At 33.3% G+C, this 24890-nt stretch overlaps 1 protein-coding gene across 1 annotated transcript in view; it reads right to left on the reverse strand.

Moving 5' to 3' along the window:
* Positions 1 to 8585: 8585 nt before the first annotated feature.
* LOC140437074 (methanethiol oxidase) overlaps positions 8586 to 24890 on the reverse strand; it is a 31167-nt gene continuing 14862 nt past the window's right edge. The window contains exons 5-9 of the mRNA XM_072526329.1: positions 21151 to 21457; positions 19300 to 19394; positions 19069 to 19185; positions 12456 to 12795; positions 8586 to 8797 (exon numbers count right to left, since the gene is read on the reverse strand). Of these exons, the coding sequence (XP_072382430.1) occupies positions 8749 to 8797; positions 12456 to 12795; positions 19069 to 19185; positions 19300 to 19394; positions 21151 to 21457 (908 nt within the window). The 3' untranslated portion in view covers positions 8586 to 8748. The remainder of the gene's footprint in view (positions 8798 to 12455; positions 12796 to 19068; positions 19186 to 19299; positions 19395 to 21150; positions 21458 to 24890) is intronic.

Consider the following 24890-nt stretch of genomic DNA (forward strand, 5'->3'; position numbering starts at 1 on the left):
AATTATGGGTTTTTTCGCAACTGCTTTTCTACTGTCCAAAAAATACGGTAGGTGGGTAAAAAACTATGAAAGCGTACATTGAAATACAATAAAATCTTTTGGATTGATGTTTTGTGTATTTCCAAAAAACGAATCAGTGTGCTCAGGACAAAAGTATTTCTATTTTGAGAAACACAACGATCGATAAACAACCTTATTACAGAACAGCCCTGAAAATCAACTTCTATCAAATAGTTAAAGAGAGTTAAAGATGATATTTCCACACTGCTTTTTTCTGTCTGCTCCTCTGTTCAAGTATAGAACATGGAGTTTTGAGTTTTATAGATCAGTACTTAATACAAAAGTTATAAAACACAATTTGGCTCGCGTAATAAGCTTCTTTAATTGGACTTTTCGGTAGTGGCTGAATTTGTTGAAGATCAAAACAAAGGCTAACAGAAGGGGGAAATGCCTCTGCTCTTCTTGAATGAATCCGCTTTTCAACCATTAGCTGCGCCTGTTTAGCAGACCATGCAGGTGCACTTTTAAATTGTTCTTTAAGAAGGCAGCACGTACTGCAAGTATCGGAGGTGCCTTCTAAACATGTATCCTCCTAAACATGTTGCATTTCACTTTTAACTCGTCTTCACACTGATCATTATACATATTACTTACTTTACTAATACTTAAATCACTACTCAGATACAATCGTTTGGACTTCTTTCTGCTGTAATGTGATTCAGTTCCTCTGAGCTTTTTTATGTACACTTAACACTTTCTTTCTTCAGATACTTCTTATTTTTGGTAATGCCACCTCCTCTTTTGTCTTCAACAGCAAACACAAAATGCACTTTTTTGGCTATGTTTTTTATTCTAGTTTCTCCAACACTAATAACAGTGCGAAAAATTTTAAACATACAGAAGTTTTAGCATCAGAGACAGTTGGAAAAAGTATTGTATTGAGTAGGTACTTTCGCTCAAGGCCAAGTTTTCTCTTTTTGTTTTTGTGTACCGGCCTAAGCCTATTTTTTTCATTTTTGTTGTATGAATCAAACTGGCAGTTATATTGTCTTGTCTTTTCTTGTCTGTAATTTTAAAAAACTCTTCTTTGAAAGCTTTGAGGTAATTAGGCTTTATTTTTACGAACGTGAAACGTTTATTGTTGTGCTTACACTGTACAAAAACTAGGGCTTTTAGGAGCTGCATACCTGATAATTTTTTTACTTTTCCTTTTTCCTCATGTAACTCTTCTCTTTCTAGTCCCCTTATTTCGTTCACCAACACTTACACTTCCATCTGCATAATTCATTCTCCTTTAAATACTAACGTAATTACTAATTGTTGCTAAATACGTTGACAATCTAAACAGTAGTCACAAAAACTTTTAATACAAAACCCTTACATAACCTTAAATTTTCAAAACTCACTGGGTCAGTTGAGTGACAGTTGCAACGCTTCTATTGGTTGGTTGGAAATAAGCTGGTTTGCATGGAGCAGTACAGTCACGTACAGTGGAAATAAGTTGTTTTGCATGTAGGGTAGAGTGAGGTTAACTGAACAGACAGGTAGGTTAACTGAACACTTCAACGTACCTGCCATCTGTTAGAGAGAATCAGAGCCGTGCACATGTAGTTTAAAGCAAACTCTAACAGCCACTACTTGTGGCCACTAAAGATTTCTATATAACCTACAGGGAATTGTCAGTGAAGTCAACATGGTTTTTATTGGATGCAAGTAAATTTTTCGCTCTGTGAAAATTCTTATTTTTAAGCAGATTAAAATATAATTTAGCCAGTTATTTTGTACACAGTTTTTGAGGTAAGTATGAGCCATCTATTCCACTATTTGAAGTTAGTATATTTGGCGTTGTTCTTAGAATTATTATTATTTATAATTTTTATTACCTAGTTGGGTTAATTGAACACTCACCGTGTGAGGTTAGATGAACATATGTCCAGTTAACCTACTATATGGCGGTACGCAGATAAACTGCTTTTAAAATTGGTTTATGGGTCACCTGAAATAATACATTTAATTGTAAATCATTCATGTGGGCGTCACGTCTAAATGTATTGGTTCCAAGTCAACAATAAAGAAATTGGCTCAGCAAATATCATTTAAGCGCCTTGTCTTAATATTTTTACTGGTTTCTATTTATTATTACTTTATAATTTTTTTTGTTTCAGAAAATGCCAAGGAAAAGAATACGAACGACAAACAATAGGTCCTACAGTTCAGAAACATTAAAACAGGCTTGCAAAGAAGTCTTAGAAAATAGTCGTTCGGTAAGAAACGTAGCTATCCAGTTTGGTCTTCCGAGAATTGCACTAAAACGTTATGTAGACAAGTGCCGCGACCATGATTTGGGGACGGTTAATTTTCGCCCAAGTAATGAACACCTAATGGTATTTTCTCAAGACGAAGAACTGCTTCTTAAAAAATATTTACAAGAAGCTTGCAACATTTATTATGGATTGTCAGCCAAACAAGGTCGAAGGTTGGCATATGAATTTGCTGTAGCTAACAACAAAACTATAAAGGAGAGTTGGATTCGGGATGGAATGGCAGGAAGGGAGTGGATGTTTAATTTTATGGGAAGACACAGATTATCATTAAGAACCCCTGAACAAACTAGCCTTAGTAGGGCGACCAGCTTTAATAAAGAAAATGTACAAGCATTTTTCAAAAATCTGAGAGAGCTTAAAAATAGATATAAGTTACATGCCAATGATGTCTATAATCTAGATGAGACAGGTGTAACGACGGTGCACAAACCACCAAAAGTATTGGCCGCAACAGGCAAAAGAAGCGTGGGGCAAATGACTTCTGCCGAAAGAGGGGTCCTTGTTACCTTGGTGGCAATTATTGGCGCCACTGGAAGGTATGTGCCACCCTACTTTATATTTCCACGCGTGCATTTTAAGGATAACATGCTTCACGGAGCCCCTACTGGAAGCAAAGGTGCCGCAACACCATCTGGGTGGATGAGAAGTGAACTCTTTTTGCCTGTTTTGCAACATTTTGCTCAACATGAAAGACCGTCAAAGGAACACCCAAAACTAATGATTATCGACAATCATGAAAGTCACTTAAGCATAACGGCACTAGATTTTGCGAAGGAAAATGGAATAATCCTTTTAACGTTACCTCCTCACTGCAGTCACAAGCTGCAGCCGCTAGATGTGGCTGTGTTTGCCTCGTTAAAAAAATTTTATGGTGCCGCTTGTGACAGGTGGATGGTGAATAATTCGGGAAAGACTATCACCATTTATGATGTTGCAAATCTAGCAGGAGAAGCTTTCCTTCAAGCTTTCACACCAAAAAATATATGCAGTGGATTTAGAGCTACTGGCATAGAGCCGTTTAATGATCAAATATTTTCTGATGATGACTATTTGTCATCATATGTAACAGATAGGCCAAATCCAGAGAACGGACAACAGACTTCGTCCAACAGTGGTCAAATAGGAACATCAGAAGAAAACTCTCAAACATTACAAATTCAAATATCTCCGATAATTATTGAAAAAAATGTTCGTCTTCATCAAATTCAAGAACATCCAGTGGATGCAGAAACGAAATCTCAACAGTCTCAGTCGGGATTGACATTAAAGAGGCCACTTTGTCAAACCCCAATGTCAACAATTATAACTCCCGAACAGATTCGCTCTCACCCAAAAGCCAAGCAACGCAAATCTAAAGTTAGACGTAAAAAACGCAAATCTTTAATACTAACGGACACACCTGTCAAAGAAAATTTAGAAAAAGAAGCTAGGATTCGAGAAGAAAAGGTCAATAAAAAAATAAAAATAAATCAAACTAAGACACAAGTTGTAAAAAAAACGTGTATTTAGAGAAAGCACATCTTCCAGTAACGAAAGTGTCAGTTACCAAGAAAGTTTCGATTCACCAGAAGATTTTGACGATGTAGAATCCAATCCACCCAAAGTTTCAAAAGGGGACTATGCTATTGCAAAAGTTTATGGCAAGACTAATGCAACCTGTAGGCATTATGTGGCTCACATTGATGACAATTTTTTAAACGGCTATGATGTTAGTTTTATGGAACGCCATAACCAAACACGATATTTCTTAGAAGGCGACCCCGGTTTTGTTCCTATTGATGATATTATTTACAAACTGCCTCTGCCGATAAAAAGTAGCAGTGCCAGGTTTGGTAAAATGATTTCTTTTAACATAGACCTTAATGAATTTGACTTTACTTTATATTAGTTCAATAAAGAGTTGTTAAGAAAATTCCCTATTTTCTTTACTCATTTTTTTTTTGGTATATCATACTGTTCAGTTAGCCCGCTTCCATGTTTCAGTTAACCTACTAGGTAGGTTAACTGGTCAAAATTGCAGATTATTACGAAAATCATCCCCTTATTCCTTTAGATATTTATTAAACTTCAAAAACCGTTTTAAATGGTTAGTCAAATAACAACGAAACAGGATAAATATTGGCTTATTTTGAACCAGACACTAAGTAAATATAATTTTTTTTTTCAAAAGATGTCCAGTTAACCTCACTCTACCCTATAGGTGGTTTTTAACATGCTGTTATCATTAGAAATAATTTTTTTGCATCAATTAGATAGAATAAACCACTTTGGCTACAACAGAACAATGCATTGGCACATCTAACTCAACTTTGATTTTTGTGTGACTTAAGACTGTTTGCATTTTACCTCCTCACGTATTTTTTTTTTTTGACTATTCTCACATTTTCTTTTCAGTCACCTATTTACACTTTTTTTATTTACAAAAAACCCGCTTCAACCTAATAAGCTTAGCGGAACGGTAATGGTTAATTACACTTTGCTTAGTAAATTAAAGTCTTTTAAAAACAAAAGTGTTTTTGAATTTAAAATGTTTTTAAGATTGTTTGGTAAATGGTACTTAATTCTGTGACGATTGCACTTTTCCCACTTTTCCACTAGCACATGTTTTACCGTAAGGGGTGACCTGCACTCATCACAAATTGAGCGTTCTTCTTTCTTGAACAAACGTTCGTGAGAAAACTTGGTATGTCCAAGTCGTAAACGAGAAATAATTATCTGCTTTCGTCTGGATACGTCTGGTGGTTGCCATGGTCCAATTTATTTTTTATCTCCCGAAGGTTTGATGGTGTGGATTTCCATTTATTGTTCCAGTTCTCGAACAGATACTTTATGAAATACCTTTTTAGATCCATACTTACGGATTGGGTGATATGGATGGGAATACTGAGACCCTGAAAAACTTGATGGCTGTATCTTTAGTATGCAATTTATTTAGTTCTTCCTTTATTAGTAAAGTTAATGGATGCTGCGTGTATATTTTTCTGATTATTTGTAGTGATGACATAAAATCTGTCAAAATTAATATTTTGTTCATCTTATTTACATTTGCGTGTAGTATCGCTTGGTAAATTGCATAGAGTTCTCCTGTTAAAATAATTGCAGTATCTGGAATTCTATGTTTGAGAATCTCTGTGCTGTTAATTATTGCCACTCTGAGTCCATTTTCAATTTTAGACGCGTCTGTATAGTATACTATGAAATCGGAATTGGAGTTAGTGCTATTCTTTTGGAATTGTAATAGACTGCAATTGACTATTGGAATTTTTATAATCCAAGGTGAAAATGAAGATATGTTCTTGTATTGATATAAGGGTGGATATTGCTTTCAGTTAAGTAGGTTCATTGCATGATAAATTCTGCAGGAATATGGGACATTCAACTTTGAAGAGTCGTTAGCCATGGATATGTCTAAAATGATATTTATTGGCATTCTTTTATTTAGAGTTATGGTATAAGTGTAATTAAGGGTTAATAGCTGCCTACGAAGCTCTAGCGTTGGTCATCTATTTACATTACATCTTCGTAGTTTGAAATTATTTTTGTGTTTGAGTGTTCATTTTTATTCGTACCTTCTGCGTTACACTTTGTAACTCACTAACCATTTCATCCAGTTCGTTCATATGGCTTGATAGCAATATCAAATCTTTTAAAATTCTCAGATTTGTCATATTATAAAGTCTCTTGTTCTTTTTCTTTTCTGCTAGTTTCTTCTTCGTCTTCATCTTCTTTTTAAGCAACTCTGCTTGTTAATTGGTGGATTGATACCTCTATGGAAGTTGTCATTCTATCTTTTGCACGGTCGGCCGTGCAAAACTTGCACTTCTAACGATAGGTGATCTATCTTTTGTAATTTTGACCACGTGGGTGTCCCCCATTCTGCTTATGTGGTTATTACATTATTTTTTCTATTTAGTATCCACTCGTTTACACACTATAGGTACGTAACATTTTCTTTTAAAATCGTTACTCATCTTTCGATGTCTCAGCTTATATCCTGTAATTCTTCTCAGTAATCTCATCTCTGCCCTTTACAGTACTCTTGGTGTTATGGCTGTATCAGATTTTGTCTCTGATGCATATGTCATTATTGGTCTTACACTGGCTTTATAAATTCTTGACTTCATCTCAGTGTTAATATGTCAGTTTTGCCATATAGTGTTATTAAGGCATCCTGATAGTCTCACTTCTTTGTCCAGGTCTCCATAGCTGGACAGTGTACTTTCAAGGTATGTTATTTTCATTACTTGTTTAATAAATAGACAATCAAAAAAATCTACAACGTCAACTACAGAGTGAAGACCCAATAAGAGAAGAAATGTCAAATGCCATCCTAAAACGCAAATAGAATAAATCCCCAGGAATCGATAAAATCTGTTCGGAAATGTATAAAAAAAGATGGTGATCAACTTTTTGCAGCGATCCATCACCTAATAGTACTTATATGGCAGAATGAATTGGTACTAGAAGAGTGGCTAAAGGGCAACGGATAATATGTCCGTTGCATAAAAAGGGTGATCAACTGGAGTGTAAGAACTATAGAGGCATTACTCTGTTAGCATCTGCGTATAAAATCTTCGGCAATGTATTGTTTAAAAAAATTAAACATGTTACAAGGGATATTGTTGGTCAATATCAATGCGGATTTACTGCTGGAAAGTCAACTATACATCAAATTCAAGCACATAGGCAGATTCTAGAAAAGTCACTAGAATATAACATAGATACACACCATCTCTTCGTCGACTTCAAAGCAGCCTATGACAGTGTGAAAAGAACTGCATTATATAATGCAATGATAGACTTTGGGAACTTGCCTAAGTTAGTTAAGGTGACCCAACTTACAATGCAAAACTTAAGCTCATGCGTTAGAATTGAAGGAGAAAACTCTACGTTCTTTAACACTAACGGTCTAAGACAAGGGGACGCGCTAGCGTGTCTCTTTTTTAATATTGCCTTGGAAAAGGCAATCAGACAATTAAATATTAGAATGAATGGAATTATTTGTAATAGATCTACGCAAATCTTCTCATTCGCTGGCGATATAGTTATGGTGGGCAGAAGTATGCAGTGTTTTACAAGGCTTGCGGACGCGGAAAGTGAATTAGGACTTCTGGTAAACGAGGAAAGAACCAAATATATATTGGTTTCTAAAAACCCCCGAAATATCCAACAGAGGATTTAAATTAACAATCATACTTTTGAATAAGTCAAAGAATTCACATATCTTGGATCGCTAGTAAACACAACAAACACGACAAGCGATGAAATAAAAAGACGCGTAGCAATATCAAACAGAATTGTTCATGGTCTAAAGCTCAATATACACGACCTTAATAAGACCGGTTTTAATATATAGGGCTGAAACGTGGACCTTATCTCAAAATGATAAAAGACTTCTTGGTATTTTTGAGAGAAAAATTCTTAGAAAAATTTTTGGGGCCGTAAATAAAAATGGACTATGGCGTCGAAGATACAACTTTGAACTATATCAGTTATACACCGATCCAGATATTGTAAAATTCGTTAAAGTGCACGAAGAGATTAACATTTTCAAAACCAGAGGGCACAAGAAGTAGAGGACGACCACGAAGGAGATGGATTGATGATGTGGAAGAAGACCTACAGAGTCTAAGGGTCAGAAGATGCCCTACATCTTCTGTTGCCAGGAATTGACAGGAGTAGCGACTTCTTTGTGAGCAGGTCAAGATCCAGAACGGATTGTCGAGCCACTTATGATGATGACTTGTTTAATACTGATGCCATCCATTTCTATTTTATATCATTGCTAATTGTTTCTTTGTTGATTACTATTGTTTTAGTTTTTTGAGTTGAGATTTTTATATTAAATTCTTTTGCTCTTATGTTAAATCTATGGATTAGTCGTTATAGACTATCTTCATCTTAAGCTATCAATATTGCGTCGTCGGCATAACAGAGTACTTTTACTTCATTATTTCCCATTCTGTATCCTCTTTCTTTGTTGACACTTTTAATGATTTCTTCGGCGTTCTTATAATTTGGTGTATATTTGCGAGTGAATTATAGTACGGAGAACTTTAACTACACGGCTAATCAAACTAATTATTCGGTGTTCACATTTCCTAGGGTTGGCTTTTTTGGGAAGTGGGATGAATATTACTTTTCTCATTGGGTATATTTGGTATATCGTATTATTGTATCCTTGTCTAAATCTTTCTTGATATATTTCAAATTTATTCCATTTGATAATACTTAAATGGTCAAACATTTACACACATGATGATAGCTTAATCTCATTTTATTGAAATAGCTTCAAGTAAAAGAATTTTTTTAAACAAATATTACAAACTCGAAAATCCTTTAAGTATAATCATTAAAAATATATCATATATTCATCTAATCATTAAAAATATATATCAATCATCTCTTCTATTTAATTGTGATTTCATTTGGACGCCAACCAAATATCTGAAGTGCAGTCTCCACCAGGATACCTAAAAAAATATGTTATTTATTTTTCAATTATCAATAAAAACTCGGGAAAATCAATATTACATTACGAATATAAAAAATTTTAGTTTATTTGATTATTTCAAATTAGATTATTTCAGTCCAATTTTATAAAATTTTGAGATATCTTTGCCGTTCGTTTAGTCTACTAGGAAAGTGTTTTATTTTAAATAGATACTCGTAAGTCCTCTAATTTATATTAAAATGTCAAATGTTAAAATTTATTAGGGGTACAGTATCAAAAATAGCTACATCTACAATTTTTAGAAATTGACTTTTTGATGACAACATTTTTATTTCAAGGCTGCCTATTACCTAAAGAAGCAGTTTGGGATTAAATTTAGCTTAGTCCGGAGTTCTTTTAAAAAAGTTCTTTTTTAAAAAAATTTGGTTTGAAACAAACTTGGTTACATCCACACAAGCTCAGCATCAAACATGGCTACACTCACGCCAGCCAATAAAAGGGCTTCATTCGAACCAAAACTTTAATGGACGCTTATATAATTTCTATGTTGTCACTTGGATGGATGTTTTTCCTATGCCTGTTAATAAAAACTAGGCACGAAAACAGACTATACACCCACATAACTGGAAGGCTAACAAGGCGAAAAACGAGAGAAAGTTCATTTGTCCTTTTAGTTTGTAACTAGTGCTACCATGAAGCTAAAAACAATTTTGTGTCTTTTTACTTTTTGTTTTAGCCCTCCCAAAGTCGTAGGACTTTGTTTTCTTTATAGAAAACAAAGATAGAATAGTATTAGGCACTAATAGTAAGGATGCACAACACAGCAATAAAACAATTAATTTAGATCTGACCAAAGCTATTGAAATATGTAAAATGCATGAAGAATCCCAAGCCCAAATAAAAGATGTTCAGAAAAGCTTGGAGAAGGTGAAAATTGAATCAATTGGAAGTAAAGTTCAGCAGGGATATAATTCATTCCAAACAAAATTCCACAAATTTCCACGCTCGTAAGAGAATTCTTAAAAAAAGGGAATGCATGGGTATGGGCTTATACACATTCTGATGCACTAAATAAAATAAAAGAAGTAATTATGTTCGAGTAATGTGTTTGCCAATTTCAATAAGAAGTTACTAACCGTGATACAGACTGACAGTAGTAGTACTGGTTTAGGGTGCTGTCTTTTACAGAATAACAGACCCGTAGTATTTGCATCTAGGGCGCTAATGACGGCAGAGTCGAATATGAGTTAAATTGAAAAGGAGTTGATGAGAATCTGAATCTAGTAAATAAATTATGTATACAGGGGTGTCCCAAAACCTTAACAGGAGTGAGCGATTCAATTAGGTATTATTATTATATAAGAAAAGAACTATATTTACTTGATGGACTAATATTTTATAAAGACAGGGTTTTAGTCCCAAAAACATTGAGAGAGAGCATGCTAAGATTATTGCGTTCGAGTCATTTTGGCATTCAGAAAACTCAACAGAAGGGAAGACGGATATTACATTGGCCACAAATGAACAAAAGTATAAAAGACTGGGTAAGAAATTGTAGCAAGTGTGAAATATTTAAAAGTCACAGTGCTAAAGAACTATTATTACTTAAAAATTGCCTCAATCGCCTTTTGAAATGGTAGTAATATATTAGATTATGGCGGACAGTCATATCTAGTTCTGATCGATTATTTTTCTAAATGGCTCGATATAGTGAAAATTAATTTAAAAACTTCTCAGGCAATCATCAAGGAATTAAAGAAAATTTTTTCGACACACAGAATACCCTACGAATTCATATCGGGTAACTTGCCTTCTAATTCTTGGCATTGTCAGTAGTTTGCTAAAGGCTGCAAATTGGAAAAACATGCTTAGAAAGTGTAATGTTTTAGATATGCCACTCCTGGAATATCAATGGAACAGATGCAACACAGGCACAATAAGTGACTAACAGTGTTCTTAGATTGAAGCTACCATCAAATAAAAAGCACAAAGATATAATCTTAAAGGAAGAGTGGGAGAAACTAGAGGCAAAAAGAAACGAATATAAAAATTATTATGATAGAAACACCAAGGAAAGAAGGGAAAACGCCAGGAGAGAATGTAGGTGTCAGAGAGGGTAGAGAATGGAGACTAAGTAAAACTTGGAAAGAGTAGATGAAGCACCCAGATCTTATTTAGTGCAGAAAGAAAATGAAGAAGTGGTAAGGCGAAACAGTTATCCCTAATTAAAGCTGAAATTAAAAAGAATGCTGATTTTGCACATAATGATCGCTCATTGAACTCCTCATTTGGGAATCGGATTCATGGAGTACATGAACCTTCAACGTCCCAGATGAATGCTGAAAATAGAACTAGCGCTAGACTCAAAAGAGCTCCCTCCTTCTTCTTCTTTAAGTTCCATCTGCTATCGAAGGTTGGAAATCATCATTGCTATGCGGACTCTGTTGACTACCGCTCTAAAAAGTTCTGCACTACTGCATTCAAACCATTCCCAAAAGAGCTCCAGTGCGTTTTAATGACTACTAAATGTATTAATTACAAGTATATATATAAAAAAAGATGAAATATATCATATCGGCAGGTTATGATTACTATCACGGGGCTCTAGATACTACGGATGGGGTTATCAGTTGTCAGTACTTGTCAAGGGGACTTCTGGTTTGGTTAGAAAATGGGGGATTTCATATTTCTTGGTTCTTGACTTTTGTTAGAAAGTAATTCGACCGACTATGATGTATGCTGCCGAAACCCTTAGCATGACAAAAAAACAAGAGGAATACCTTAGAATACTAGAAAGGAAAATACTAATTAGGACCAAAAAAAAATTAATGAAAATCAATATAGACAAAGAACGAATCATGAACTACTAAATGAAATTAAAGAGGATATAAGTAGTTTGTAAAATAAAACAGCAAAGGGCAAAATGGCTAGGACACATATGGAGATCAGGACCATCTACGACAATATTTATAAAATATTTTAAAATATTTTCAATATTGAAATGGATACCAGCTGGTAAAAGAAGACGTGGAAGACCAAGATCTACATGGCGACAAGAAGTAAAAAATGATCTCAACAGGGCGGGCGTACGACAATGGAGAGAAAAAACCAGAGATAGGAAACAGTGGAGAAAAATAACAGGAAAAATTAAATAAAGAAAATGAGGACTGATCTACCCCGTAACATAGATCTAGAGAGCTTAAGCGGCGTAACCCCGTGTGGGGTGTTTAGCCACAATATATATATATATATATATATATATATATATATATATATATATATATATTTCATTAAGTTCAATATAAATATATATATATATATATATATATATATATATATATATATATATATATATATATATATATATATATATATATTTATATTGAACTTAATGAAATATTATTACTTGTGCATCTTATAGTTTTGAAGATTTTAGATCAGAAATTGGTTGAAAACATTTTTGTTTATGTTTAACTATATGCGTCTATATGGTAATTTATATTTAATACTTAGGTACATAACACACTCTTCCATAAGCAATGCAGACAACGTCCATGTAAAAATTATTATTTAGAAATATATAATTTCAATTACATTTATGTTCAGTTGCATAAATTATGTTAAAAATAATATATTTACCTAGGTTCGTGTGTGTATGTTAAAAATAATATATTTACCTAGGTTCGTGTGCCAAAAGTGGTCCATCGGGTCCTTCACCAAAATCAACCAGGAAGTTCTCATCAAGCTTCATACCGCCGTTTTCGTGGTCAATATCAATCTTTACCATCTTTGTACCCTCTTTTATAACTTGGGGATAGAACTGTTTGTCCCAAGGAGAAAGCACGCTGGATGTTATATAAAGTCTTTTGCCATCAAGCGAGAGCTGCATCATTTGTGGTCCTGCTTGGAATCTTTTACCTTTAATGTAGACTGGTTTGGGTTGTTCTTTTAATTCCTGGTCTTCTAGAACCTTAAGGTCTGAATCGTTCAGTATTCTACCACCAAGGAAAATCTGACCTAAAAAGTTAACAAGAAACTAGTTAACCCTAACTCATAAATATTCGATGAGTACAGATAGCACGGTTTAGTTAATTCCATTGTTGCTATAGGAAATAGGGCAATACTCTGAGGACCGTCGCTTGAGTATGACTCATACGGACAATAACTCATATGACTTAATGTTCTGTCTCAAGGGTAGTAATTAAAACTCAATAAGTATTGAGAGAGGTACGAGGCTGACACTGTCAGCCAGATGAAGAACAATTAGATGAAGATTTCAGACGGCCAGATTAACTCAAAAGATAATACAGGGCTCTAATTGAATATTCTTCAGATACAAACTCGGCTTTAGTTGGCTCGAGAACCCGTTAATTGAAACCGTCGCTAATACAGTAGGATTTTATACATGGGAGCCGCATGTCCATTTATAGCAATGACAGAAGATGATGCTTCCACATGAGACTCGTGATTTGCCTAATTGTTCAGTATCCAAAGGTAAGTTATGGAGATGATTCGTGTATGTTTTGGGGTGGTATCTTTTTTGACGGAAAACCAGAACTGGTGTTGGTTCCCTGTGGTAATCGAGAAGGGATTTTTACAGCGGACCGATACATTTCAGATATAAGACTATGTTGTTATTTACGTCGGCTACACCAGTAATGGAAGCATGCTAATGCATGATAACGCTCGATGACACACAACACGGTTACCTGGCTGATACCAGTATAACGACATTGGACTGGCCTTCATTAAGTTCGTACATGAAATCCATCCAGAAATTATGGTATGAGCTAAAATGCAGAGTTCACTCACCCAATACAGCGCCAGCGACAGCTAAGGAACTGAAAGCTGTGTTATGTGAAGAGTGGGAAGCGATTTCCCAAGATCTAGTCAGAAACTTAATACGTTCCATAATATATCTGGAAAGTGTACTAAAAAGCAGGTAGAAATTCTCAATATTAATTCTTTAAGCAATTGATTAATGGCAAAATATAATTTTACCTTCAGTTTGCCAGGAAGAACTAAAATAATTTGGTACTAAGTGCGTAGAACTGTTGTGCCCGAAAGGTCTTATTAGATCAAAGTGCAAAACTTTATATTTACCGTATTAGTCAAACTGAGTTATTTGCAAAAGACCGGCAAAGTTTACAAAAAACCTTAGATTTAATAAATGTCAATTTTTTGTGATAGATAAATGCCTTGTTAAGTAAAATATTCGAAATTTTTATTTTCTTAGAAAGTTATTGTGTTTGCTAGGAAAGTTAGAAAAATTTGAAAATATCGAGTTTTGCAAGTAAACTATGTAAATACAGATTTATGCAACTAACATTTGCAAATACTTGATAATAGTCAACCATTAACGATATTAGTGGGTCTTGGATTAGTCTGTTTTCTAAACCTAGTGTGTTACGCATAAAGAAGAAAGCATGTGGAAGTAAACTTTTAGACAACAGTTTATTTTCATCCAAAGTAGAAAATGTCTTACAAATCATGTGTATATATTAATTTCCAAACTAAGTTACTCTGGATCATCATCATCAATATGACCATTTTCTGCAGCACTCTCATTATTATTTGTCTGTACGAGAGTATCTATTATTTTATAAAATGTGAGATCCGGCTGGTCTCTCCAATTTTCACCAAAATGTTTTCTAAGAAGAGTGTCTACGGACAATTTATCTCCTTTCAATAAACATCCAACATGTTACATAGGTTTCAATAAAGAAATCTTTTCCCTTTTCGTATTATAGACTTGCTTAACCCTATGTCAGAACGTTAAAATATTTTCCCCCTTACCGTGATCATATGATCTTTGTCCTTAGAAAATATAAATCTTTTCGATGCATTACATTTAAAATGCCACTGGGAAGGTTTTTTAACAACAACTTCACTCGTCTTTCTCCTGTCTGATATCTTCCAGTCTTTACCAAGTCTCACCTTTGAGTATTTTCCAATTATGTTTTCATATCCTTTTCTGTTTATTACAACGTTCTTCTTTTTTATCTCCCTTTTTATCATACCGAAAATCCTATTCTGGTGGCAAAAGGGAATGACAGACAACAGGAAACGTAAACACCACTTCTTTAATGTGATCAGTTGCTTCATAAACCAACCAGTAGATTATCATAGACATCATCGTGCTATTTTTGTTCTGTCCATCACATTCATCTGCAAATAGGTGAACTTTTTCGATTTGATTTTTAAAGTTGAGTTTTATGATAGTATCATGTACAACAGAGGCAACAGGATTTGAATCTTTTGGATGTTGATACTCCATATGACGTCACATTTGCAGAAGAAAGATGGGATTTCTAATTGTCAGCCACGAGGGTGAAATTATAAAAAATTATTTACTGCGAGAAATAAGCGGCCTGGTTGGGAAGCTTTAGTAAGGAGAGATTTTTTTGACAATCAAAAGTGAATATTTGTATATTATGATTTGATTTGTTTTTAACAAAGAATAAAAGGCATTACGCAGAACAAGCATCTATTACGGGAATGCCGAATGGTACGTTGTAGTGTTCATTAACGTGTGTCCGGAAATATAATAACTTTACGGAATGATGTGGATAACGGATAACGTTGAGAGTACATTCCTTAAAAGCTTTGTAAAATTCAGATCACATGGTAAATACAATCTAGTTGATCGTTCTTTATTATAATGACTCTCTGCAGCGTTCAAACGCCCCATAAATGTTTGGATAGATAATTTTATTGGATCAAATCTATCTTTTGTTGTCCCCCCTCTTCTCTCTTCTGGTTTCACTCCGGACCTTTTTACCTTTTTACAACACGCTCTATCCTTTCATAACTTAAACGAGTTATTCCAAGAAATGCTCTCTTGCATACCTACTCTTAAAAGTATCCTTTACTGTAGGAACAAAATATTTAATTGAAATTTCATATTTGTTTTCTTGGGCTTTTGACCTTCACAAAATTTTAGCAAAAAAATTATATTGTTTTATTCTGTCGCATCTTTAAATCTATACAACAATACACGTTCTTTGTATGATCACAAGTGGAAAACCCGGGTAAATGCTTAGGTTTATGCCTAAAAATATTAACAATAAGTCCCGAACCTATTTAGTCAATTGTAGATACCTCTTAATACCTCGGGGTGAATCCGGACAGTAGGGGCGAATTCGTACACAGCCGCCTATGTCTACTTCTACGTCACTGTTACCAATGCGCGAACTCACAAATCAACTTTTTGTACTCATGGTACAATGAATACACATTGTGTATTCATTGTACCATGATCATGGTACAATGGTACTGAATTTTGTCGGGTGTCTCGGTGTCTAAGTGAGTAGTGAGTAGCCGAGATAAGGTCGAGATATAGTGGTGTACGTGACATCGTAACGTTTTGTTGACTCATAGGTACATATTTTATAACCTTTTTTCAGTCTTTTTTTTTAATCTTAAATGAAACTGCTGTACAAGAAAAGCAATTATATGTAAGAGCTAGGGAGTGGCAACAAACTGTTTAGTGGTTTGTTGACAATTTATGTATAAAATATTATAGTTTTATTTAGCCTAGTTTTTTTTTAGAAATTAATTTGCAAAAGTTTGTCTTCAGGTGGGGCGAATCTGGACACCATGGTGCGACAGTACAAAAAGAAAGTAGGTATAAACTTCATGAAATACAATTCAGAAAATATGTTGAGAGCTATTTCTGATGTTAGGAATAAAATGAAAACCTTAAGACAAGCTGTTGAATATTATCGTGAACCAAAATCCACCTTGCATGATAGACTCAAAGGCAAATCGACATTTCAACAAGGTGGACAAAATGCTCTTAGTGCACAAGAAGAAAGAATGATAGCACAAGGTATCATAAAATTTTGTGAAAGGGGGTTTCCCATGACCCGTTCCGATATAAGAGTCTTAATAAAAAGCTATCTGGAGAGAAAAGGACAAACTATTAGAGTTTTTAAGAACAATCTATCCGGGATCGACTGATTTTATACATTCCTTATGAGAAATAATGTTCTAACAGAACGTATGGCCCAAAATATAAAGCAGTGCAGGGCAAATGTTACACGAGAAATAGTTTTAAACTATTTTAACAATTTAAAAAACACACTTAAAGGCGTTCTCCCGTCTCATATTGTCAATTACGACGAAACTAATTTAACTGACGACCCGGGTAGAATAAAAGAGTTGTGCCGCCGCGGATCAAAAAGGGTCAAAAGAATAATGGATTCGAGCAAAGCCAGCACATCAGTTATGATGGCTATCAGCGGATCAGGTGTCCTTTTAGCCCCAAATGTATGTGGTGTACAAATCGGTACATTTATATCTATCATGGGTAGAGGGAGGGCCAGAAGGTTGTGTCTACAATAGAACAAAGTCAGGCTGGTTCGACTCTCCAAGATTCGATGACTGGTACGATAAAATTCTTCTCCCATATTTTAAAAAATTGCCAGGGAAAAAAGTAATCATATGCGATAACTTAGCTAGCCATACGTCTATACATGTTGTCGAAAACTGCGAAAAGTATGACATTCAGTTTGTATTGCTGCCACCAAATGCAACGCATTTTTTACAGCCGCTAGACGTCGCTTTTTTTGCTCCATTTGAAAAGTCGTGGCGAAATACCCTTACCGAATGAAAAACCAAAAATAGAGGATGTATTCCCAACTCTGAGTTTCCTGGACTATTTAAAAAAGCCATTGAAGCCATTGTTCATATCAAAGATAATATTACGTCTGGTTTTAAATCTTGCGAAATTATTCGATTAAAGTCAGACGACGTCATCAAAAAGTTACCAGCTAGTGAACCTTCAGAAACTGAAAACCAAGACCACTGGACCAACACTCTTCAAAACTTTCTTCATGAAAGTAGACAGTTAACCCAATAACGTTTAAAAACACGGGGCAAAAAGTTACAGGTGCCTGCAGGTAAAGGGGTAAGCGTAAGAGATTTAGAACAACCATTAATCGAAGAAAAAAGGGAGACTGAAGAATATAGAGAAAGTAGTGAGGATGACCAAAGTGGAACAGAGCTGCAGACTGAAGAAGAGGCTGAGGTTGAAAGTAAACAAATTGAAATGGGTGAGACCGGTTGTTCTATAGACATTAATACTTTTGTACTTTTGTAATTAGTTTCACCAAAGAATGTAGATACATATTATGTTGGGAATGTTACAGAGGTAATTGATAAAAAGAAAAATCTTTATCTTGTCAATTTTCTTAGAAAACAAACATCAGAAAAAATGGGCGTCTAGTTTACGCATCCTCAAATAAAAGATGAAAGTGTAATTGAGGGGGGTCAAACTTTCAAAATTCTTGAAAAAGTGACGGATATGAGACGTCAGAGATACCAATTTCCCATTCTATTACGAATGGAAAATATTCGAATCGAATAAATTTTTTCTAGTTTTTAGTTTAAATGTGGAATTTTGAGTTTTTTTCGTTAGTCTTATTTTATAGAATGTGTTTAGAATTAAGGAGCCCTGTTTCAGTTTATATTCATGCTGCTTCGCTGAAATGAATTTTTTTCAAATTTAAAATGTTTTTTTATCTTATTCTTTTTCTTTCCGAAAGTTTTTTTATCTTTTTCTGTCCGAATTAACCCCTATTCACGGCCGAATATGATTTATAACACAAAATAATGCTATGTCCGGTTTCACCCCAGACGTAGGGGCGAATTCGGACACTAAATAACCCAAAAAAATTAAAGTGTGACAGTACAATTTTAAAACTTTTATCAGAATCTCTTATGCTGAAGATATTAAAGTATTTAAATTATTTTAGAACTACTTCAAACGATTTATTGTCAAAAAACCGCGAAAATCGTCCGGATTCACCCCGAGTGACTACCTCTTAAGTTTTATTCCATTTAGTTTCCATTTTTCTATTTGTACAACTCATTTTCTCCCGTTTCCTTTTTTACAAGGTCTAATATGCACATGAAGACCCATAATGTGACGTGTCCTGTAACTCAAACAATGTAAGCGATTGGCCAATTGCAATTACACAGTTATGCAACTGGCATAGGCTCACAAATACAGAGTTTTTGCATCTGACTCAAGATTTCTAGCGCCTATTTCTTAGCAAATACCTGACTTTGCAACTGAACTTCTACATCAGCAAATAGCTATAACATGTGACAAATAACTGTCAGCTGAAACTTGATTTTTGCAATTTTTGCAAATAATAGTGGACTTATGTGACCTTACTTTAATTTGCAATATACATGAAAGTTTACAAAATCAGACACTTATAGAAAACTTGGCAATATGTTTTAGAAATAAAAAGATTTATTCTCTTCTACGATAATGCTTACCAGTTAATTTTGGATGTTCCCTATCAGTGATATCGTACTGTCTAACATCTCCGTGTAACCAATTGTTAAAGTATAAATACTTGTCATCTAAGGAGATTAAGATGTCAGTTATCATTCCTACAAAAAAGTTGCCTGTGTTATTTTTTATTTCTTATAATTAGACGAGACTGTTCTAATACCTGTTCATATTATAGTGTTATTTGTATTATATTTCATTTTGTTTTATTTTACCTTGAATGTAGGGCCCAATCCACCCAGAAACTTTCTTTTGAAGGACGTCGATAACTTTATGTGCAGCCCAAGTACCGTCATCTTTACGATAGAACCTACAGTTATTAGGCAAAATGAAACATATTAACTCATTAATCAATCTGATATATCCAATTTGTCATAATGAATATTTTATTTTAAAATTTAGACATAAAATCTAAAGTTGGTATCACAGCATTTTTGTGGTTTGCATGTTAATCTTTGAAAATAATTACTATTTATTATCTTTTACATGTTCAGAATCTTATTTTACACTATCTATTTACATTAAAATTTTTCTATTTTCTACAATGTTGCTTTTAGAGAAAGACTAGATGAGCAATTGAACTAAATGTCTCCCTCAAATCACAACATGATATAGAAGACTCCTAGAAAACATTACATTCAGAATATAAACTGCTGCTTGGTATGCAACTCCATTTATGAATAACAATACATAAGATGAAAACCCAATTGGAGTTAGAGAAAATCGCAGAAAAAGGAGACTTCGCAAAATGGCAGAAATGCAGAATTGCAAGAACTAAAAGAAACTATAATAAAGCCACATCAGAACTAAAGACACTTTTACATACGATTAAAAATCAAACTTTAAAAACATACTTGGAAAGTCTAACATTTACAGAAGCAACAGATGATTCTATTTGGTGTGAGAAAAGGAAAGGAAAAGGCATTTGCGGAATATTTAATAAATATTTTCAAACCCCACGACTTAGAAACAGGAAGATAACGAAATACAAAAATTCCTCGAAACACCGCATCAGATGGATTTGCCGATTCGAAAATTTACTTGTAGAGAAATATCCCATATAATAATGAACGAAATAAATTCCAGAAAAGTCCCTGAATATGACCTAAAAACTGGAAAAATATCGTTTTGCTGTTGTCGGTAAAACTCTTGACAGTCTTAACATACGAATCGGAGACATAGGCATTGACAACATACGTCAAAAACGGTTTGAGATTGAAGAAAAATTCTAGACGTTTAGGAGAACCATGTCTGCCGCATACTCAAAATTACATTTATAAAAATTGGACAATTACGCTAATTATCGGAATGTAATATAACACGCCCAAGAAAGAGATACGTTGAAAGTATTAGTAAACCAAATGCTACGACATGGCAGGATAGAAGAAAGCTCTGTAGTCCATGTGTAATGGATTGCAGAAAAATGAAATGTTCAAGAAACTAACTAAGCAGACACTAATAGAAGAAAAACAAAGGAAAAATCTAGAGTCAGATACATGGAACAAGTTAAAGTACATAGACGTGAAATTTTGAATATAAACAAATGGAAAACGAAACATAAAAGATAAAGCCGAAGGACAAGACGAAGACTTGACAAGGATTGTCGAACCAATGGTAATGGTGAAGTTTATTATTTCTGATTCCGGTTTTTACACAGTCTTAATGGTTCTAGTAAATATATATTGCAGTCATGTCTCATCCATTTATACTTCTTATAAAATTGCTAACGATCACTAATGTTTCAAGGGAACAAAGGTTTTTTACAGTCAACATAACAAGCTAAATCTCCACTTGTATTTATGTTCCTTTTAAAGTTTGAGCAATGCTTTTTTATGTCCGATTTTATTCTGACCTGATACTACGATTTACTTCACATCTATGAGAATTTCCGTTGAAAATCTTTGCTACAGATGCTTTGCTAAAATCTTTCAATAAACAAAACCTTTCAGCGTTTTTTAGAGTCGTGAAAGTCAACAAGAATCTAGAAGTCAGTAGTTGTCTAGTTTTATTTTTGTTTTTTCTCGTTTGCATGGATTTATCTGGGCTTATAAATTTATTCTACCTACCTATAGATATTTGCATTAACAGCACAACCAACATATCCTTGTGATTCTTTGGGATTGTGTAAAAATCTGACTTCTAACGGTGCAATACCATCTTCACCTAAATTAATGCTTTGAATAAATTCTCTTTTTTTCCACGAGAAGAAGTTAAGACTTCTTCCATACGTTTCGGGTTCTGTGTCGGACGGTTGAAAACCTTTCTTGAATATTTTTGGAACACCCCATTCTGTAGCTACCATAACGTCGAAGTATGGTTGATACCAGAAATCGTAATTATATTTGGGTGCTTTTTCACCTTTGAGCCAAGTTCCTAAAATTTAAAATACAACGATTAGTTGTTAATTTATTTCATAAACTTTATTTAATGTTGCTGACTGTAGGTCTTTGGTATCATTAGGAGATGAAATAAAATTGAACATCTGATAAACGGTTAGAACGCGATGCCAACGGACCACGAATCGATTAATAAAAATTATACTGGAATATAAACACCCAACATGACCACACCAAAAGCCATCGATACCACTAAGAAGAAGAAGAACATGACTTTCAAGAGAAAAATATAGGAAATTAAAAAATCACGTTCAAAATATTACATCAAGATATGAAAGAAAATTTAAATACAAATTTAAATATATTAAAATGTGAAAAATCTGAACTTACAAGTAAAGAATATTAATCCAGTCAATGACCATTTTCCCGCATAATTTTCTGAGAACCCACCGATTTGCATCAAAATTTGGCTATAGGTTCTACTTAACCTCAACTTCAAAGTTGACTCTGTGCAGTAGAGTGCACAAAACTTACGTTTTATACATTTTTCTGGAAGTCAATAGTTTTCGACTTATTCGCAAGTGAAAAAGTCAAGTTTTTATCAAAAAAAAGCTTTTTCAAACGGTTTTTTGCAAATTACTCAAAAAGTATGTATTTTATCAAATAAATTATTGTTATAAAGGTGAAGCTTATAAAAAAAAAGAATGGTCGATTTATGGTGTCTGTAGCCCTACTACAAGTGGAGAATAGCTTGTTGAAAGTTGGTTCATCTCCGTCAACCGCCAAAATTTCACCGCCAAAGTTTCAGCGTGAACTATAAAGAACCCAATATACTTTTCGTGGAAGAATTATACAACCTTTTTTGTAGTGCTTGAAAAAATCTTTATTTATATTTTTTCATATAGCTATACTAACTATATTTTAAAATATTGTTCTGAAGATATTTTCTTGGGCATTTTAAAGTAATTACTATTTTAATGGGAACAAGCCACAATTGAAGGTTAAAATAAGTCTATTAACGTTTCAATTTCCACTTCGGAAATCGTTCTCAAAACACAAACATTAAAAAATTAAACAAATTTTGTTTTTTGTTACTTGGTGAAAACTTCTTCTAATGACTTAACTTTATCTGACTCATTTATATTGACAATTCAGACATATATAATACGTTTTAAAGTAGACGACTTTAAAATGATATTGCCAATATTGTTGAGTTGCGTTCCTGGGACGACTTTATTTGTAAGATAGTTTTTAAGTATTTATTAGTATTTTAGTATTTAAAAAACATAAATGATGTATCCTCGATATGTTACTGACTTAATAATAGTAGTATTTTTCTTTTATTAACTTCCTCTTTTAATATGGGTAACTAGATGGCCTCATTTAGCATTATTAGAGCCGCTTCTTTGATTTTTTTACCATCTGTTTCTTTTATGACTATACTTGAATTATTCCATTGAACACTATGTTCATTTTTCTATGCGTGTTTACATACTTGAGATCTATGAAATTCTCTATTTTTAATATTGATTGATGTTCACTTATTCTAAAATTTAACCGGTTCAGCGACAAAAAACCCCTTACCACCCCAATTAAAAATAATCGTTAATCAAGTTCAATTCACTTTATTAATGTACTTATAGTTTGGCTAGTTTGAAAAAATTGAGTTTAAAGTGAGAACAGGATTTTTGTCTTTTTACAAAAAATCCCTTTTTTTTGTAATAAATGGATAACTTTTAGAGATATGCAAAATTTTGTAAAGTACAAAATTGTAGGTTTTGCTTTTATATTATGTAGTTCTATTGTAGTTATTTATAGTATTAAATTTTTGTAAAAATACAAAAATCTTCCTCTTATTTAAAACTAAGCATTTTAAACCAGCTAAACCTCTAAAGCATACTACAAGTACATTAATAAAGTAAATTGAATTAGGGGTCAAATTTATCCGCTAGTATTGGGGCTACAGGGGGCTACTTTAAAAGAAAGGGGAGGATTTTAAAAAAAAATTTAAAATCCTCCCCTTTTTAAATTTAATGTCTGTTTCGTCCCCCCGTTTTTTTAAGTGTTTTCTGTGTGTTTTCTGTGTGTCTTAAAGTGTCTCAATTTTAATTTTTAACTTTATATATTGGACTTTACAACTATTTGCCACATATTGCAACATAACTTTATCAAAGAAATTTGATAATTACAAGCTGATATAATTGCACACCCACACAATTTGTACATCTATTCTTATTCATTGTCTCACAACTGTCACCTTCCAAAACAAAAATAAAAATCTCAATAAATAACACACATTTCATAAATATATCTCCAGAATAAATATAAATAACTTTAAAGAACTTAATGGTATAGAACATTACTTTCATCAAACAAACAATTACATTTACCTATCTCTACTTCATTGGATAAAATCTGTCTCCTGAAGAACTTCCTCGTTTACTGTTAAACAATTACAATAGTTGACTTGAGTTCTCCAATCAACAATACAAGATAGTTTGAACCATGTTCTTTCAACCATCAATTAATAGAGTACCGGCATGTAAGTAATGTTTTATTTATTTGTTTATTTATTAATTCATTACAGTTTAATAGACTATTTTACCAATTTGTGGGTCTTACCTTGTCTGCTTAAACATTTTATTCATTTTGAAAAACCACAGACATGTAATATTGGCATAATTACTGTAATTTTTATAATTTATATCACCTATCTTTGTTTTATCTTTATTAGACAACACCCTAATATGGGTTTATTATTTTCAGCATTTATTTAACTTTGTATCGTGACCTGAAGATGCTTTGCATATTATAGAAAGCGAAACCGGTCGTCTGATTAGTTAAATTAAATTGATTGTGAGTAAGTCTAATTTATTATTTCTTTTACCTTATATATATATATATATATATATATATATATATATATATATATATATATATATATATATATATATACAAAAATACAAAGAAGTAGTTGTAAAGTTTTACTAGTCTAACAAATAACAACAAACACTTTATAAACAACGTAAATAAAGTTCACCAAGGAATTATTTAGTGACCTTGGAACAAAACCAAATTCCCCTTTTAATATAAGTTGATTATACTATTATACCATTTACTATAATCACAAGGATTTATTGGTAGGGACGGGAAATACATTTCTGCTAACAAGTTAACGTGTAGAAATCATAGGAGAGGTAGACCTATCAATAGAAAAATTAGAAGATGAAGTTCAAGACAAGAATTGAAAAGTTTTAAGTCCAGGAAAAATATACCTAAAGCTGATTAGATATGGATGGTCGAAGCTATTTGAAATGCAGTGTAAGTTATTAGAGAGGTGTTAGAACGGAGAATTGGTTCCAGAAGAATGAAAACAATCCTTCATCTACCCAATATAAAAGAAATTCACAAAAACCGATCCGAAAAATTACAGCGGTAATTTTTCGAATGAATAGCGGTAATACCGATCC

The sequence above is a fragment of the Diabrotica undecimpunctata genome, chromosome 3 (genome assembly GCF_040954645.1).
Source record: "Diabrotica undecimpunctata isolate CICGRU chromosome 3, icDiaUnde3, whole genome shotgun sequence".
Classification (NCBI taxonomy): Eukaryota; Metazoa; Arthropoda; class Insecta; order Coleoptera; family Chrysomelidae; genus Diabrotica; species Diabrotica undecimpunctata.